Below are 18,549 nucleotides of genomic sequence, written 5' to 3' on the forward strand. Positions count from 1 at the left end.
TCAGTAAGCTGGAGGCTTTTTAGTGCATGCTCCATATATTGCAGTAACCAATTACATCAAATTCAAGATCACAAAAATAAATACTTATGTTCTTCTTATTCATTTTATTTACATCTTAAACACAGTTCAGGGTAGGGTGCATGGTACAATGATTTTATATTTACTTGGTGCAAGCATCTCTAAAACGGCAGCATTTCCAGACTACAGTGGTCCGTAACTATACAAATTAGTCCAATGGAGACAAAGCAAGGATCCAGTGATAGGGTCATTGGCGGGGTCAAGGCTGGCTAAACCACACGGACCACAAACTTAACTGTGGCTGTAGCTCAAATTGCTGATTCTGATAGAAATGTGTAAGAACACATTTTGTTGATTATGGGGCTGAGACCCCTCAGGGTGCCTCTGTCTACTGCTTGATGCACCTACAATGGGCTTGTGAGCATTAGAACTAGACCATGGAGCAGTTGGAAGATGGTGGCCTGGTCTAATAAATCACATTTTCTTTTACATGACTCAGGAAGTAGGCAAGGCACCATAGGCCATGTTGCAGACCATGTCCGACCATGTTAATGCACCCTGCCCTACCAAGCAACTTATTTTTTCTATTTGATCCAGTTGTTTTACCCACTGAACCATTTCCATTCAAATTTTACAGCATTATGTTTATTTATTCGAATAGTCTGTTTGTGTTTTACACTACAGTGCACAGGTACAGTCTCTAAAAATGTACTTTTACTTTATTCTCATTCCTTTCTTCCTTTTTTATGGTATACATCCTCCACTGTCCTGTTTCTGTGTCTTTTGCATTGCACGTTAAAAGACTGTGAGGAGAGTGTACCTACAGAGGAGCCACGTAAGTCCAAGGGTTGCTCAGTGTGTGGCCGTGTTTGTGTATTTGTTTGTATGTGGTTAGCCCCTGTGGGCGTGCATGTTTTTGGAGCTGTTAGCTGTCTTTAAATGTGTGAGCACCCGCCATACATTTTAATTTTTTATTCAGATATAGGATCCCTGAAGAAGCTCTCCTCTCCTCTCCTCTCCTCTCCTCTCCTCTCCTCTCCTCTCCTCTCCTCTCCTCTCCTCTCCCCTCTCCTCTCCTCTCCTCTCCTCCCCTCTCCTCTCCTCTCCTCTCCTCTCCTCTCCTCTCCTCTCCTCTCCTCTCCTCTCCTCTCCTCTCCTCTCTCCTCTCCTCTCCTCTCCTCTCCTCTCCTCTCCTCCTCCCCTCCCCTCCCCTCCCCTCCCTCTCCTCTCCTCTCCTCTCCTCTCCTCTCCTCTCCTCTCCTCTCCTCTCCTCTCCTCTCTCACTACAGTTATCGGATAATTACAGCACTAGACAATTACCCAGCATACTCCTGGGATGCACATTTTGTTCTCTTAATCTGGTGACTTAAATAATTAAAACCAACCATGAACCCATTCTTTTTGAGTGTGGCTCAAGAGGGCGTGTGTATGTGTGTGTACAATTGGTGTGTATCTTCTTATTGGTTTGTTGTTTTTAATCCAGCTATAGTGTCTCTCCTACCTACCTAAAACATTCACTCTCACAATCCCACCTATCTTTCTCCATGTGACTCAAAACAGGTTTACCTTCACCTATAACCTGATTAGTGAATGTGCAAGTGTGTGGTACAGCCATGGATCTCCCATACCTTACCCTGTTGGTGGTGTGATCCATAATTCTATTCTCTGTACTTCTGTAGTAGCATTGCATCCTATCATGGTGTCATTATTCACTTTGGAAAATATGTAAACACACACAGAGCACAACAACCAAACCAAGCAATGTTTATGTTTATGTTTATTTATATTTACCTGGACTCCAGATTCCAGATCTAATCATCTTACTTTATCTTTGTGTGTAGCATGCATATCTGAGTAATACTGTAAAGGAATACGTTTGTGTAAAATTTTCTCGAATGTGATGATATTAATTAAGTTTTTCTATCTTTACCAGCCAAAAAAGAAGAGGAGGATCTGGAGGATAAGAAATCTATAAAGAAGAGAATTAAAGAGCTCAAGGTGCTCGATCCTAAGATTGCACAGAATCTGTGTAAGTATTTGCTTCTTTTTTCACCTCTGTCCTACAATGAACTGCACTTTTACATTTAACTGTTGGTAAATGGTGTTACTTTGCCCATTTATTTTACCCCTTGTATCGATGTTGAATTTTTTGTTTTGTGGCAAAGTGGAGAATTTTTGTGAGGAATAAGTGACAGTTTTGCTTGTTGCTATAAGCAAATAAAACAAGACAATAATTACTGTGAACCAGGCCTTTGATATCTATGACTCATTAAGGATCCAGTAAGGAAACAAGAAAGAAGAAATAAATGGAAAATGCTAAAGTAGGATCACTTAGATTTAACTCATTCTCTCTCTCTCTCTCACATACACACACACACACAGACACAGACTCAGACACACATACACACATTCACACATGCAGACTTAGTCTTGAAATGACCGTTTAAAAGCACCCGGTAATAATGAGGATCCAGCTGATCTCTTAAGCACTCTCGGATCTTGGCACCTCATTGGCTTATATCAAGGGGAGCTGTGACCTTTGTTTCATGTATTAAAAGAAAATGAGACTAATCAGCCCAGCAACAGTGATAAATCATGCAGAAGAAATTATAGAGCAGGAAGATGGGGAGGAAAAGGAGAGTAGGTGGTTTATGTGTTCCACAATTGGAGGTTAAGAGTCTAAAAGCTTTGATTAAGGCTGGGTTTTAGTTCTATTGCTTGATTGATGCTGTCACTGTTAAGATAAAGTGCAGATTTATTCCACGTAATGAGTTCTAATGTACTAAAATTTTCTCATTAGCAATCAAAGTAAGGAGCTTAGATTGTACTTATACCACATTGTGATATGCGCTTTGAAAGGAGAAGTTAAGAAGTTAATCAGTCACACCTCTTAAGTTGAACATATGCTGTTGTTGATTTGCTTAATAATGTCTAGTTCTTTTTCTTGGAATATTTTTATTTGATGCATCTGTTTTATCTCTTCAGCCATCTTCCTGGGTTCCTTCCGTATGCCTTATCAGGAAATTCGTCGAATGGTAGTGGAGGTAGATGAGGAGCAACTCACTGAACCCATGATCCAGGTATGGTGGCCATTTCAATTATAAAAAATATGTGCAGTTTCAGTTACTTGTCCAACTTTAAATGGCCAGCTTGTCTGGACCTACTAAGCTCTGAAAGAATATTGGAAACTTTTTTAATGTTAAATGTGCAACTTTTCACCTCAAGGCTCAAAGTACATATTTTTAGTGCTGCCCTTCTCCTACTCAGTTTGTCAGGTTCATGTCCCAGCTCTTGTACATCTTCTTGGTTTGTTGTCTACCTTGAAACAGCATGTAGCTTGAGGCTGAGGCAGTGGGCATCTGTAAAGCCTGCAGTACAGCAGGTGTTGAAGCAGTTGGTGAGCACAGGCAATCTGTCATTAAATAAATAAATAAATAAGCACTATACTGGTGTTAAATTGTTTCTTTTAATTACATTTTCTGCTGCTCTTTTTTTTATAACTTCTTGACCACTCAGTTTTTTGCCCTGATGTTTTTCTATCTCTATATCTCTCTACATTAGCAGCAATGGAATTGACAACTGTAATTGGTTTTAGATCACTTTTAGTAACCTACTGTTACTTTAGCTTTTTACCTGGAACTGACTGAGTGGGGGAAAAAAAGAAAAACATCAAATTTCCTTCATACAATAGATAATAATTAGTCTATGTTTTGAAGCGTCATTAAAGACATAAAATATGGAAAACAAGAAAACGAAGACCAAGTATAGTTAATAAAATGTTAGCATTCTTGGTACTGCTTTTTCTCTGCTGCTTTTCACATCCTTTCTTTCTCTTTGTAGAACCTTGTGAAACACCTACCAGAACAGGAGCAGCTGAACGCATTGGCCAAGTACGAAAATGAGTACTCTAATTTATCAGAGCCTGAGCAGTTTGGGGTTGTGGTGAGTACAAACACAGACACACACACACACAGACTGGTTGCAGTATTATATTATTTTTAATGATGGAAGAACATTATACTTTTAAATTGCTAGTAAATTTCTAATAGTTTAAATTGCCCATAGTTTGAATTCAAACAAACAAACAATATATAGTTGTTTAATATGTAACATGGTTAATTACTATTTTGTTGTTACAGAATTTTAAACATATTTTTGTGTCTGTGCCTCTCTTTGCTGTGAGAACACACTGGAGCACTTTCATATGATTATCATAATCCCAAGCATTTTAAAATTCTATCTTTTTAAGCTTGAAGAGAAAAGACAGGACACCTGTGGACTGATGTACTAATTTATGCACTTTAAAGAGCAGCACTGCTGCCTAATTATGTCTGCATCATTTTCTTAAAGACTTTTCAAAGGAGGTTTATTCAAAATTATGCATGAGTGGTATATTATTTTTTAATACTTTAGGTTTCTTCCTAGCAACTAAGACAGTGACAAAACGGAATAATCTTGTTTTGTTCCATGTTTTTGTATTCATCTGTGAAAGGGCTATGAAAATGCAGTGACTAAGTGGTAGATTGGGGACGAGTGGTTGATATAGTTCATCAGGGAGACACAGAACAAAGACGAGCCTGCTTATATAATATTGCAGCGCTACTGTGTCTGCTTTTACCTATCAGAAAAACACAGGTTCAAAGGGAATTTTTAATTTATATTGTGCAAACACATTCATTTTATCTTTTCTATGTCCAATAACCTCCTCTCTCAAACTTGATTTGAACTCTACCTGTCTGTAGTGGTTTGTAGTCATAATGACTGCTTCTAAGAAGAGGACCAGAAAATCCTTACAATGCCTTGGACACAAGGGCAAAATAGTCATTTAGCAGCTACATGAACATGTTAAATGTTGCTTGTGATAATAGGTAAAAAAGAACCTCTTGATCTTTCAACATTATTATTTTCTATACATCCGTATTCTGTTAAACTGACCTGATGTTAGTTAATTCAGATTGTTACAACTTACAAAATATTTACTCATATTAAAATATTTTACACTATATTGTGCATATTTGTCAAATTCATTATTGTCACACTCTCTTGAGCACATTAAATGTATGCAGTATGTCAGGTGTCTCTTTCCTGTCGCTGTTCTTTCACCTCATTGAATTATAGCTTTCTTGGTCTTTCATGGAGTATTTTTTTCTTCTGGTTACAATATCCTTATCATATCATTTACCCCATGTCTGTTTCATTCTAGCATTATGTTTGCTTCTTCTGTCCCTTGCAATTTCTTAATTTTGTTATATAAATTGCCTGCTCTGTTTCCTGTTCTTTCTTCTCATAGAAAATGCTGAAAGCACACACACACACATACATACGCAGTCACTGCCTGACTGAAATAGTCATTTGATAACATTACAGTAGCTATAATTAAACCCTTGATGGAGGACATCAAACCGCACAGCCAGCTGTTGTGTGAAACAGACAATTGGAACCTGAACCCCCCCCCTCCTACCCCACACACATACACAATCACTGTTGAGGCCAGGTCCTGGGCCCAATGCAATATTTTCCAATTTTCTCTAATTGTGTGAGAGTGGTAATCCAAGGCAGCCTATTGTATATTCCACCCCCTCCACTGCCTGCCCTACATGGACACTAACTCCACAATTAACTTACCAGACCTGGGTCCCAAATCAAATCAGTGCCAGCATCTATTACTACTGCCTAGCAACACTTTCCAAAAGGCTGGTTGCATAAATGTCTTTAAAATTGTATTGGGTGAGTGTTTGCCAGAGGTGTGATTATAGATATTTTGAATTTGACTGTGTTCTATGATTTTGTTAGTTATGTCTTTTGCTTTGTCCAAAGTTCTCTTTTATTATTGCTCTCCATGAATCTATCTTGTTGTTTTTCCCTCCATTGTTTATATTATTACTCTCACAGATGAGCAGTGTGAAGCGACTGTGTCCTCGACTCAGCCACATCCTATTCCGTCTACAGTTTGAGGAGCAGGTAAACAACCTGCGTCCAGATATCCTGGCAGTAAATGCCGCATGTGATGAGGTCAGGAAGAGCCGCTCCTTCGGCCGCTTACTGGAGCTGGTGCTGCTTCTGGGGAATTACATGAATGCAGGCTCTCGAAATGCTCAGTCATTTGGCTTTGACCTCAGTTCCCTTTGCAAGGTAAGGATTGAAATGCTGACCTTCACATGAATTGTTCATGTACAGTACACAATTTGTCCCTCTGGTGTTACAGAGGTTCTACATGAGAAATTCATGTTCAGTAAAGCTCAGGAGATAAACTTTTTTTCTTTATAACTTTGACAAATGTGTGGTTGCAGTTGGACCTTTTACTAGGGAGCAATAATTACTATATATACTATGTAACTGACCTGCATTGACCTGATTTTCTTTTAGAGCCTTACTTGAAGGTAGGCTGCCTGTCTTAAAAAACTTCACTAAAATGCCCTGTTTGCAATATAAATAGTAATTTACTTTTGCTAAAAGTAGAAACCATATATTTAGACCATATATTGTATATAAAGTTAGAAATCACCATTATGTCATCAACACGTTTCCAGAAGCCAGCCTCAAATGGCTATTTGAGAAACTGCAGTTTATAACACTGGCTTTAACTGATATTTGTGCATGTGACTGACCAAAGTTGCTGCTGTAATGATGAGACATTTCATGTATTTCACATGGTTGAACACACCACAAGAGAGGGATTTTTTATCAGCTAGCTTCTATCAAAGGATTTAAACGCAGGGAGTTCTTTATTTCCATTCCTCTGCTCAGAATAGATAACTGAGGCTATGACCACTTTCCCTTGGAAGTTCAAACACCCTGCAGGACTACCCATGCATTTTGGGCAGTGACATAGCGAATACCTGTACCTGTGGATTTTATGTGACATAAAGACAGACTACACTAAGTCTCCCTGTGTGATAGTGAAGGTAAGAACAGGGTGTAATCCTGCAGTAGGAGACTCCTCTGGTGGTTACATTACAGCTGTTGGCACTCATGCTGCAGTTTCCACAGTAACAACCACCACAGCCATTTGTCACTGCCACCTCTTTGCCCCTTGGATGCTTATGTTCATATAAACACTAGTGCACGTGTATAGATGAACATGGATTCATGCTTACACGATGGAAGAGATGCATTAGCTTGACAATAATATAATCAATTCATAGAGGATTATTAATGATTATGTTAGCATAATGCTGCTATCCTAGTGTGCTTTTTTTCTTGCTTGTATGTTGTCAGACCAAGGTGTGAGTCGATGTCATAGACAGGATATACAGAGGAAGACATCACCTTCCTTCCTGCCCCCCTGAGTTTGACAACTTAATTCCATGGCACACTCCACAGCACAGGAAAATTGCACCCAGCCCAAGTGGAAAAGGGAAAATGTTTACATTGTCAACTATGATTACCATCCATCTAAATTCAGAGAGGGACCTTTTGTCAGCTTGCACTTGAAGCTTTTGAAAAAAAAAGGGAAAACATAAATGAAAAGAGAGATGAGAATGTTTGATTAGAGGAGATAATACAAACATGATTAAACCCAGCGGGTCTGAGTACACTGCTGTCTACCAATAGATCACCTAGAGTGATACACAGCAACACACTCCACAGGAGGGATGTTTGGTGCGGATACTCAGAGACATCTTGGAATTAGAGTGTAAAAGAGCAGTGATGGAAATTTATCAGAGAAATTGAAAAATTGTTGCGTGTGGGCGAGAGTAAGGCACCAAGTGCAGGGGGGGTCATCACATTGTGAAAAATGTGTCCGCTACAGGAGACAGACTCATCTGTAGCACTGTCAATGCAACAGTATTTTTTAAAACTGGATTTGTTTTTTAGTAGTAAAATAAAGGACAATGATAGATGTTCACATGTAATAAAGGAATGAATTTGGAATACAAATTCTAATGCAACAGAACATGAAAGTCCCAAATATATTTTTTGCCCCATTTACCCCCAATAATTCAGTAAGATAGGTGTACATACAAAAGATAGCAACCTTATTTAAGCACAGCAAATAAATGTCAATGTGCTGTAAAACAATAGATAAATCCACATCATTTTTTTTGTCTCTTTCTGTGATTTTGAGCACACATTGGTCTGAAGATGTATTGTGGGCTGTACTCTACAAAACCATATCATGCACTCCCTACCCATGGCAGTTTGGTTTTTATTCATTCCATGTACAATAATGCACATCTCTAGCCAGACAGACACCACATTTAATGATTTTATTACAGTAAGCACTAAAATGCCATTCTATTTTCAGTGTAATAAAGTCAGCTGAATTTATTTGCAAAATAACAATAGACTTATAATTATAATGGTAGATTTGACATTTTAACCAACAAGGAAAATCTATACTACACTTATTCAGCTTTACTGTAAAACATATAGGATCTATATGATAAGGCTAAAGCAAGTAAAATAATGTTTATGTTGTTTTAAACAGCTGAAAGACACCAAGTCAGCAGACCAAACAACCACCTTACTTCACTTCTTGGCTCAAATATGTGAGGAGGAATTTCCAGATGTGTTGAAGTTTGTTGATGATCTGGAGCATGTGGATCGTGCCAGCAGAGGTAATTATTGCAATTGCACCTCAGTGTAAACAACATGAACTGATGCGGCAGTTTGAACATGTTTTGTAAATTTGCAAGGTTTGTCTCTTCAATGGGTTCCATATTGTTCAAAAGGAACGTGCAGTTTCCCTGCACATTTAAACTTTTTTTTCCCCCAACAGGTAAGAATCACTGCTTATACTGCTACTTGATAATTTTAATGTTGTCTTCCCCCTGCTTTTGCTAAGGCAGTATCACAGTGTGATTATTGCTGTTATTTTGGTTCCCTGCTGGTGTCAACTGAAGTTCCTTAGCCCTCCCGTTGCACAGAGAGTTCCATCCACTCGGTATCAAATCAGCATCCCTGGTAGTGTTTACCAGCAGGGCTTTGAACTGGTCATGCAAATGCTAAATTATTAAGCAAATAGATAGATATTTTTTGGGGAAAAAAGCAAACAAATAAGGAATGGCTTAAGCTTTGAATTTAGTGAAAAAAAATATTTTATGTTATCATTTGCATAGCATGTTGTTTGTGCTGGTCAGCACATGATTAAATCTGAAAACAGAATTATACTTTAGAAACTGAGAAGGAAGCCTTAGGCCTTATGTTCGACAGTGGTCATTAAGTATTGTTGCCTGACATAAACAATACAGTATGGGCAATCACACTTGTAATTGATGACATTGTGGAGCCTAATGAAAGGATAATGAGATAGGTGGGCTGCACAGGCATATGAGACACTGATATCATGAACCTTATCACATTGTGAATTTGGCTGCTTCCAATTGAGTTATGTTTGACCAATGACATTCATTGAGAATCTAGACGAATTGCATTTATGTTATCATCTGTAAAGTAATAAGGCCAGTAATAGTGAAGCAAAAGAGGCAGTGTCCACCAGAGTGTTAACATGGTGGCATACAGCAAGAAAGAAGATACTCAGTCTAGCTTTCCTGACAATTATTTTCCTGTTTAGTAATATATTAACTATGTTAACGGTTAGTGGTGTGAACAAATAATTATTATTTTAAAGAAATCTAACTGCAAGTTCATTCGATTTTGACAAGCTGTATGCCATTCTAAGTGTTGACTTAAGCTGCTTAGTCTACCATTGACTGGAACCAAAGTCATGATGTGTGACTATTTTTAGCCTGGACTTCTTCTTTCAGCACTAGAATAATCATGCTTTATTAAGTTTTATGTGGTCCAAGACAAGTAAAACCGCTCTCTTAGTGGAACTGGCCTCCCCATGGGAAGAGGGCTATGAGGCTGCCTATGAGCAGACAACGGCAAAGTACTTAAACGTGGTAACCAAGTGCAGAGAGGCCAGCTGGAGGGTAGTCACCTGCCCTTGGAGGTGGGATGTTGCAGCTTTATTGGCTTCTCAACCCTGTACCTGCTGTGTGAGATTGGAGCAGATCTGCACAAAGCCACTAGAGAGCTAGCAAGAGAAATAGAGAAGGGAAGCTTCTGGCTTTGGCTGAGGAGGAAAAATGGCAGTTTGTGGGGCAGACTAAGCCTAGGGTGGCAGAGTAATTTTCTGCCATTGCTCCACTATCAGGGAATGTACTGTGGTTAAAGCTAATGACCCAATCAGGCTGCAGGGAAGGTGTGGGCTGGCCTAGGTAGGGCAGGTTAGTACACTGGAGGCGCATCTTAAAGCACTGGTACATGTGCGGCAGGCAGCGATGCACAGTAGGCAGACGTATCAGCCTGTACTGCAATCACATTATTGTAATATCACTAGACATTTGTTGTTTTGCTTGTTTTGGGTATATTCAAGCATTAGTGAAAGCAGAGCAGAATGGCTTACCTACAATGGTCACAAATGGAGCACTACTGCATACCTTTACTTACTTACTGGAGTTTCACTCTGCATTTGTAAAGCACTGGGAATATTTTTGGGATCTCTTATTGCTATGTGATCTTATGCCGTAGCAGTTATAGTCTTATTTTTCTAGCAAATATTGTGCACATATTGTACACGAACTGGCTATAGACCTACAGATGCAGGCATCATCGGACCAAAGTGCTCACACAGAGCTTTGAGTTTTTGCCATTGTATCTAGGGCATGGTAAAGGTCACAGGCAAGCAGTGACAGACTGGGTGGTCAGAGGAGACTCAGGCATGTTGTTTTGTTGATACTGCTATAGGTAACTCTCAGGAGGAAGTATTGAGCAGTGGTCTGTGTAGTGTTTGTGAGGTTGTATTGTCACAGCATGTTTCCTTCCTGCTCAAAAGAAGACTTTACCTACCGCTTCATTCGCAGCGGGGTGAGAGTGAAGCGAAGTGTGTGGAGGAGAAAACGTGGTAAGGATGAAATGTGTGATTTTTATTGTTTAGACTGTTCTTTTCAGAAGGGCTCTTTTATGTATATTTATTTATTTATTTGCACTTTGATAATCTGTAGATAATGATACTCCTGTGGAGTGTTTGGTTTCTCCCCACTGTGATAAGTAGAGCTCGACCAATTATCGACAGGCAGTTTTATCGGCTGATATGGCCTCTTTGCTGATCTATTGGTATCGGCCGTATTATCACCGATAAATACAACGTTTAAAAAAAGCAAAATTTTAGCTATGTTGTGGGTGTTGAAGTCGTGTAGTTTGTCCACCAGAGGGAGATCTAAAACTACCTCTGAGGCTAGCAACAGGTATGAAACTCCACGTGTATGACCAGCTGATCAAAACAGTCAGATCGCAGACTGACACTGCACTCTCAATGTAGGCTGCCATATGAATAACATTGGTTTAATAACAGTAAGAAGAATCATACCCAAATAATTCACCTCTGCACGCAAACGCCCATGATAAAAAGACATTTCATTTTACATATTACTGTGACATTTAGCAAACAACGCCACTCATTGCTTAAAGTGGCTAAAAGGGCTGGCAGGCTAATCGAATGTCACCCCCGGTGATGAAACACCATCCCGGCCCAGACACGCTGCTCGACTTCCATTTACTGGGTAGGGGAACACTAGCTAGTGAAGGCTGCGCAGCAGCTGTCTCCCAGTCAGCTTCTGCTAGCCCTGGTCAGCAGCTCACTGTGCCTTAGCATGCTAGCTCTCAGCTAGGCCTCGATGGTGTTCCATCGGTATTGGTCGAGCTCTAGTGGTAAGTGTATGAGCTTTGACAAGACTCAGAAGTACAAGGAGGAGTTTGATGGAAAGCACCCACTTTGTGGATTTGCATCCACATAGATGTATCCTCTTCATGTCTCCACTTTTATTTGTCTTTTTATACCTATATGATACATACACTAAGGGTCTTATCTGTGTATATCGTGTATTTAGGCACACAAATCCTATTTCTTTGTAAACCATGCTGTCGAATGGCTTCCTATTTCATCAGGTCTGACAGCCATTTGAGAGGCCTGTAGAAACACTAAAAGGCTGCATTACATTCATAGACACTAACCAAAGAGCTTACTTGAGCATGAAGACAAGGTTGGGCAGAGGTAGCAGTAATGATTTGTGCTTCTGTTGTAAAAGCAGTTGTCTTTTGACTGTGCGTAATACAACCTTCGTTTCCTCTACTGCCAGTCCTGTTTCTCATGAAGGCAAAATGGTAGATTAGTTTAGGTTCCTTTGTGTCTGTCTCCTCATTTTTGCCACTCTCTGCTTTTCAGCTCTACAGTCATTATTTCTCCTGACACAGAGAAGCAGTCTTTCTCTGCTGCTTCTCCATGTCATTTGCCGTACATCTATTTATCTGTCTGTCAGATTTTTTTCTTTCTGTCTTTCTGTCTCTCCTCTCTGTCCCACACTCTGGTCATTTGTGCTCTCTGTCTGTTTTTGTTCCCATTTTTATTTCCTTGGTCTCTTGTCACAAACACACAGACGTAATAGAACGTGACTTTGGCAATTAGGGCGGTTTGTTGAGTGGGACTTGGTGCTGAGTTTGATGTTGGAAGCTAACAAATACATGCATGTATTAATGTTCTCAAACAGGCTGTTTCAGCTTGTAACTTCAAATGCCACCTGTCGACTGCAAAAACACAGCCCACTTGGTAATTGTAATACTAAACAGACATGTCTGCATTAAAGTTATTATGCAGTAAAGATTGAAAAGCTGTCTGAGTTCAGTTTCTTTTTAAGGCTTGTGGCCCTGAGGAGTCATTAGGGAGTAATGTGAGGGTTGAGGTGGCTCTCTAATATGCAGTTCAAGCTTTGTTTTGTTGTTTGGCTGCACTCTCTGTGTGATGAGTTGAAGGTATAAAGAATGAGCTTTCTACACTGCAATTCACTGAACTGTCATGCTCTTTTTGAATGCAGTTCTGTAGGTGATCAGCATGTCGAGAGCGTGCACCAAGATTTTCTACATAACTCCCATTCACAGCCTCTATTGCCATCAGTCTAGTCACACTTGTCTGACAGGCTTTGACCTCAGAAGGCCGATCTACATTATTTCTGTCTCTTAATTTCCATACATCCAACTATGATCTGTTGTGGGGCTCTGTGTGTAGTAGGGATGTTTGTGAGTAAGCAGGTTGTGTGCTCCATTTACTCTCATTTATAGCACAGTGGGTTGGCAGAGTAATAAAAGGATGTCAATGGGGGATTTGACCTCTACAAATATTCCAATTATTATTCTTCTAGAACATCCTATATCTGTTTGCATCCTCTCTGGACCACAGAGGCATTTAGGCCCCAGTACTCGTAAAAGTCTCTTGCTGTAACACAGAAAGAGCAGGCCAGAGGAAACACTGAAGGCATGGAACATCCTTTAATGTTTTTTCTCACACTCTGCGTGCCACTGTGCCGCTGAGCTATTACTGCATAAATCTTGAGTTGTGTATGGCATGTGTTCATACAGAGCCTCTGCATTTTCGGAAGTATGATTTTTTTTTTGTGTGTTTTTTTCCAGTGGCATATGCCTCTGTCTTTAAACCGTCATGTCAACTCTTGTCCATATGCCCTTCCATGTGAGGGAGCATGATCACAAAAGCCTGCATATTGGAATGTGAAGCTAAGAGGAGATCCGTTTCAGTTTTGCTTTCTGTCTTACTTTCCTTTGCTCTTTACTCAGTCAGTGCATCATTAGGCTTTAATCATTTCTATTAACAGACTGCCTGTCAGGCCTCCCTGCACTTCTGCATCCTGCCCACACCTTATTCAGCTGGTTTTCAGTTGCCTGGTAATGCAGAAAGCTTTCAGGGAAAAAGAAAAGAAATATAGGACAGCAGGTGAAGAGTGAGATTCCGATGTTTCCTAAACATTTGGACTATTTTATTTATTATTTATTAGCTGTGGAAATTATTATATGGTCAAAGAATAAATATTATTTTAAGAACATTGTTAGGATCCAAAGAATTTCTGTAAACAGCTCAGAGGCAGAATAGTTTAGAGACTGTAGGTAATGTGATTTGTTGTGTATGCATAGAAAAAAGTCCAAACCAAAATGATCTGTAATACTAAAAGGACTGTTTTTGTACTGATTTGAACAGTATATAAAACTATACTTACTAGTAGTCAACTCCATTGGGCTAATATCGATGCATGGTTCACACATGAGCATGTTTCATCATCTTATCACATCAATTTCAATTCAAATAAGCTACCAGTATGCTTACTATCCATGTAAAGTCTCTCAGACTTGTCACTTGTGACCATTGACGGTAAAAAACCTATGGATGAAGCTTTCATGATGTCACCCTTTGGTATCGCAAGCCCTGTTTTGAGTCCCTGTGGAAGGACCGGGACACTCCGACTGTCACCATGTTGACAACTTCACAGTCCAAAGTTCAAATCCGGAGCATGAGTGGAGCTGAGGTGATGGGCAGTAAAATGGCCATCTCAATGTCATCATAAAATAAATTTTTAATCGCATAGTTTTTATGTATTATATGTGTAGTTGCGATAACATGCGAATCTAAGAATGGAAATTTGAACAGATGTCTTACTGCCCAGATTGGCATTGTTATTTCTTAAAAAAAAAAAAAATGTGTAACAGCCAGTGTTCTGTGAACACTGGTCTGATTGGGATGTCATTGGCCACATTGTACTGAAGGTTTTTAAAGGAATGGTGTACAATGACGTTTTTATTGCCCTTGACTGTTAGTGTCAGTGTCTGGAAATGAGGGTGGAGAAAACAATTCTGATACACAAATAGCTTTAGAAGAACAAAGAATAATATGAATTGACAGAACTGATGTGATAATCATTTGACAAGTACAGATGCAGTGTGTGTAGTGTTAGAGACTGTTTTAGGGTGTGTGTTTTTTCTAAGGCTTGTTACTGCTGTGTACTCTGTCTTTTTTCTCAATCAAGAGTGACAACACAATGGAAAGTGAAAAAGGCTCTGCACACACTTAAAATTTAAAGAGACTGTACAACTCCTGCTGCAGATTTTTTGGAACATTTGAAGCCACACTTTCTAAGTTAACAAGGGTGTGTGGTTGTTCAAGACAGTATGTTCCCATCAGTAAATGTTTTTTTTTGTAAATTCACTGAGAAGCTTAGCTACATTTTTTCTTTCCGTATTAGGATGAAGGGAAATTTAAAACTACTTAAAATTAAGCAGCTTATGCCTTTTTGTCAAGAAGGGTCTAATCGGGGTAATTTAAGCCATATGTTATATTCAGAGACTAGCTTAAAGTGTCAGCCATGACCAAGTTAACAGGAAGTTAGGCTCATACATTCCCGTGCGCTCCCACCTGCATGATCTGAGCACCTGTTGATTAGAACACAGTCAAGGATAAAATATTTTTTATGTCTGCTACGCTGTTTATGTCTCTGTGAAGTAGTGTAAACATACAAGCAATTATTTGCCTTGACTACAGCACATGGCAGTAGGGGCATTGTATTTTTGCATCAATTGAATTGTTTACAGCACACAGGAACATGAGACAAAAAAGAATAATAAAAAGCTATGTATTGAGTGTACTGTTACTTGATATTTTCCCCAGTCATTGTTTATTCCCATGGTGTTACTGGCAGTGTGAACCCATAATAAGCGTGCTTTGCAGTTGAGCTGGCTTCTTTCATTTTGCCTGTTATTTTTTTCTGTATGTTGTTTTCTCTCTGATTCTTTCAGAGCTTGAAAATAATAATGCATTTGATTGTATCTCTAACTATGTTGTCCTTTCTTTGTTTCTTTCTTCACTCCTTGACATGCGGGTGTGTTCCTGTATGCTTGCGTGAATGTATATCTGAATGTATGTGTGTTTGTGTGTGTGCTTTTGTCAGTGTCTGCAGAGAATCTGGAAAAGAGCCTCAGGCAGATGGAGAGGCAGCTGCTGCAGCTGGAGAGAGACCTGGAGACTTTCTCCTCCCCTGATGACCCCAATGACATGTTTTTTACAAAAATGGCTATATCCTTTACATGTGTATGCAAACGCTCACCGGGGGAATTATGCAGTCAGTGGAGGTTATTGTGATAGAATAAACAAAACAAAAGTTACTGTTACTGGTAAACTAAATTAGAATTTGTATAGTTACATTTATCACTGTGTTGCTGCAGAGGCTTGCACAGAACAGGTTTTCATGGCTCAACAAACTCAGCTGAACCCTGACCTCTGATTGTTTTCAGGATTTCTTTGTGTAGATCTTTGAACTCTCTCCAATTTGAACAGTTTTAAGCATTATATTTACATGTCCACATTGAGGATCATTCAAAAAATACTTTGCAAATTCTGTTTGCAAATTTCAGAAGAAAAGATTAACAATGATACAGGCCTCCAAATTTTGGTCACCGTTCATTTGCGTTTCACTGTCAATGTGGCATCCCCTGCAATGATCAAGTACTTGTACCAGCACTGCTCTCAGCTCTTTTTTGAAGGGTGCTTCCATCCGAGAACAGCTTCAAAATGAAGGGAAACATTAAAGAGGGAGAATTAGGATCTCTGTGACTCTCTGTCACCCTCAGTCATTGCTCAGTAGTCTTTAAAACAGAACATGGGCACTTTAATCATTTTGTATTAAATTGTAATTTAATAACAAAACAAATTTTACACAAATACACAATGTTTACACTGTTCATTTGGGATATGTCTAGGACAGCTGTCTGTATTTGTTTGACAGCAGTGTAAATAATTCAGTGTCTTCCGAGGTAGTTTGAGAGTATTGGGTTGACAGGTATGTCTCAGGCCAGGTGTGTAAGTTCGTGTTCAATAATACACCCTCTACCCAGCCTCCTTCATGTACTTTTGATCAATAGCCTAGGGGCTAGGGCACTGATGGCTTGTACTGGAGTAGTTATCAGAGAACTTGAGTGCAACACAGAGAGCTTGACTGAGAATGGATTTGACAGCTCTGACTTTGACTGCTTTGCACAAAATGTCGTAGCACTAATTAAAAATTCCATCAAATCAGAACTGTCCATAGGTAAAAAGCGGAAACAAGCTTTAACTTGGCAAAACCACATTTTATCCATGTTTTAAATTCATTACAAAACTGCTCAACAGCATCTTCATATTTTTAGCATTTGATCCTACGTCTTCTGTTTTTATCTCCATCTCCTTTTTCTGGAGGCTTTTTTTAGAGACATAATCAAATACTCAAAGAGGTTTCACCGCTTATCCTGATGAAACCTCTTGAAAAATGATACAATTAAGTTAAAAATCTTCACGTGGGAGGTATGCCTGCACTTGAGGAAGTTTGTTGGTGACACTGGTTATTTGGATCAGTCACCATCAAATCATGAGAAGATGGGGGGTGTCACTGTGGTGACACTGAAAATTCAATTTTCATGTTCCACTTGAGTGTACTGTTACTGTGTTACACTTCTGAATCTTAGCTAAGCTTGTAAAGGTTCAAATTAGAAACATAAGGAGAATAAACAAAATAGGAAAGGGAGGAAAAACATATGATTGTAGAGGGGGTAGAATATTATTGAGAAATCACATGGGAAGAAAAATTCTTGAGGATGAGTTGGAGTGGACCACTGCTTTCTTGTATAGGGTAGACATCAGGAAATGGGGAACAAACTGAGGAGAGATGATTCACACCCCATGATACTCATTAACCACAGCTCAGATATTTTCTCTTTTCGTGGCTTCTGTCATTCATTCAGAGTTTCCTCACACTTCTTTTCCCACAGCTTCTGGCTTGGAAAGATATTTCTGACAAGTCAATCTGGGAGGAGTGACTATTGAACAGCATTTACCCAGCTGTGAATAGGTTGTCCCATTCCCAGCCAGATCCAACTGAGGCCAAATCTCAAATAGGTCCATCAATTAAGCTGTAATGAAGGGACACAATAGGAGCCAGAGAGGCTGCCCACACGCTTGTGTGATGCACCACACGTGCAGACTCTGTTGCTTCTCATCTACGATGAGACAACAGCGTCACAGCCATTAGCAGGACTGATTGTTAGAGATGTGTCATTTTCTTCACAGAAAATTACCCAGACATTAAGAAAGGGAGATCAGTTCAAACGGATTCTGACTCGGATTTTATTTTCTTATACAGCAAAAGCTTTCAGTTTTATTGAAATAAGTCATCAGATGAAAATGAGGAAAAAAATAGGACCAACATATATATATACATGGCATTCAATATTTTAGTTTTAATTCATGCTTCTTTTATCACTGTTGCCGACAGCTCTCATATGACATGGTGATTGGTGTGATGTGTTTTTCCAACCAGGAGGACCTTTAGTGCTCTTTAAAGTCAGTGTTGGTGCAGGTGACTGTATATGCAATCTTGCTGGATCTCTGTGTTGTTTCCTTGATGCTTAGCTTTTGACATCGGTCTTGATCCAAAATAATACGGATGATTTTGTGTGGTTAGAATGGTAAGGATGATTTTGTGGCCTAAAAACTAAGTAGAAGAAAGATAACACTTGCGGCTGGATTTAGTGCATGAAAACATTTGAAAATACGTTTTTTATCCAATGGGCTCATTAAAACCTGTCAAAAACGACATTGGCAGGTAAAGTAAAATGCAAATTTTGCAAACTAAAAACTAAGAAGGCTTTGTTTTCTTGTTTTCAGAGTAGGATATGTTCCCTTTTTCTTGCATGTGGGTATGTTTGCAGTCAATATTA

The 18,549-nt window shown here is 39.2% G+C and overlaps 1 protein-coding gene across 1 annotated transcript in view; it reads left to right on the forward strand.

The window, feature by feature from the left end:
• LOC114433767 (protein diaphanous homolog 3-like) overlaps positions 1-18,549 on the forward strand; it is a 114,939-nt gene that overhangs the window by 41,969 nt on the left and 54,421 nt on the right. Inside the window, exons 18-23 of the mRNA XM_028402434.1 lie at positions 1,952-2,047; positions 3,004-3,098; positions 3,859-3,960; positions 5,911-6,150; positions 8,450-8,579; positions 15,750-15,874. Coding sequence (XP_028258235.1) covers positions 1,952-2,047; positions 3,004-3,098; positions 3,859-3,960; positions 5,911-6,150; positions 8,450-8,579; positions 15,750-15,874 — 788 coding nt within the window. The remainder of the gene's footprint in view (positions 1-1,951; positions 2,048-3,003; positions 3,099-3,858; positions 3,961-5,910; positions 6,151-8,449; positions 8,580-15,749; positions 15,875-18,549) is intronic.

Source organism: Parambassis ranga, chromosome 3 (genome assembly GCF_900634625.1).
Source record: "Parambassis ranga chromosome 3, fParRan2.1, whole genome shotgun sequence".
Classification (NCBI taxonomy): Eukaryota; Metazoa; Chordata; class Actinopteri; family Ambassidae; genus Parambassis; species Parambassis ranga.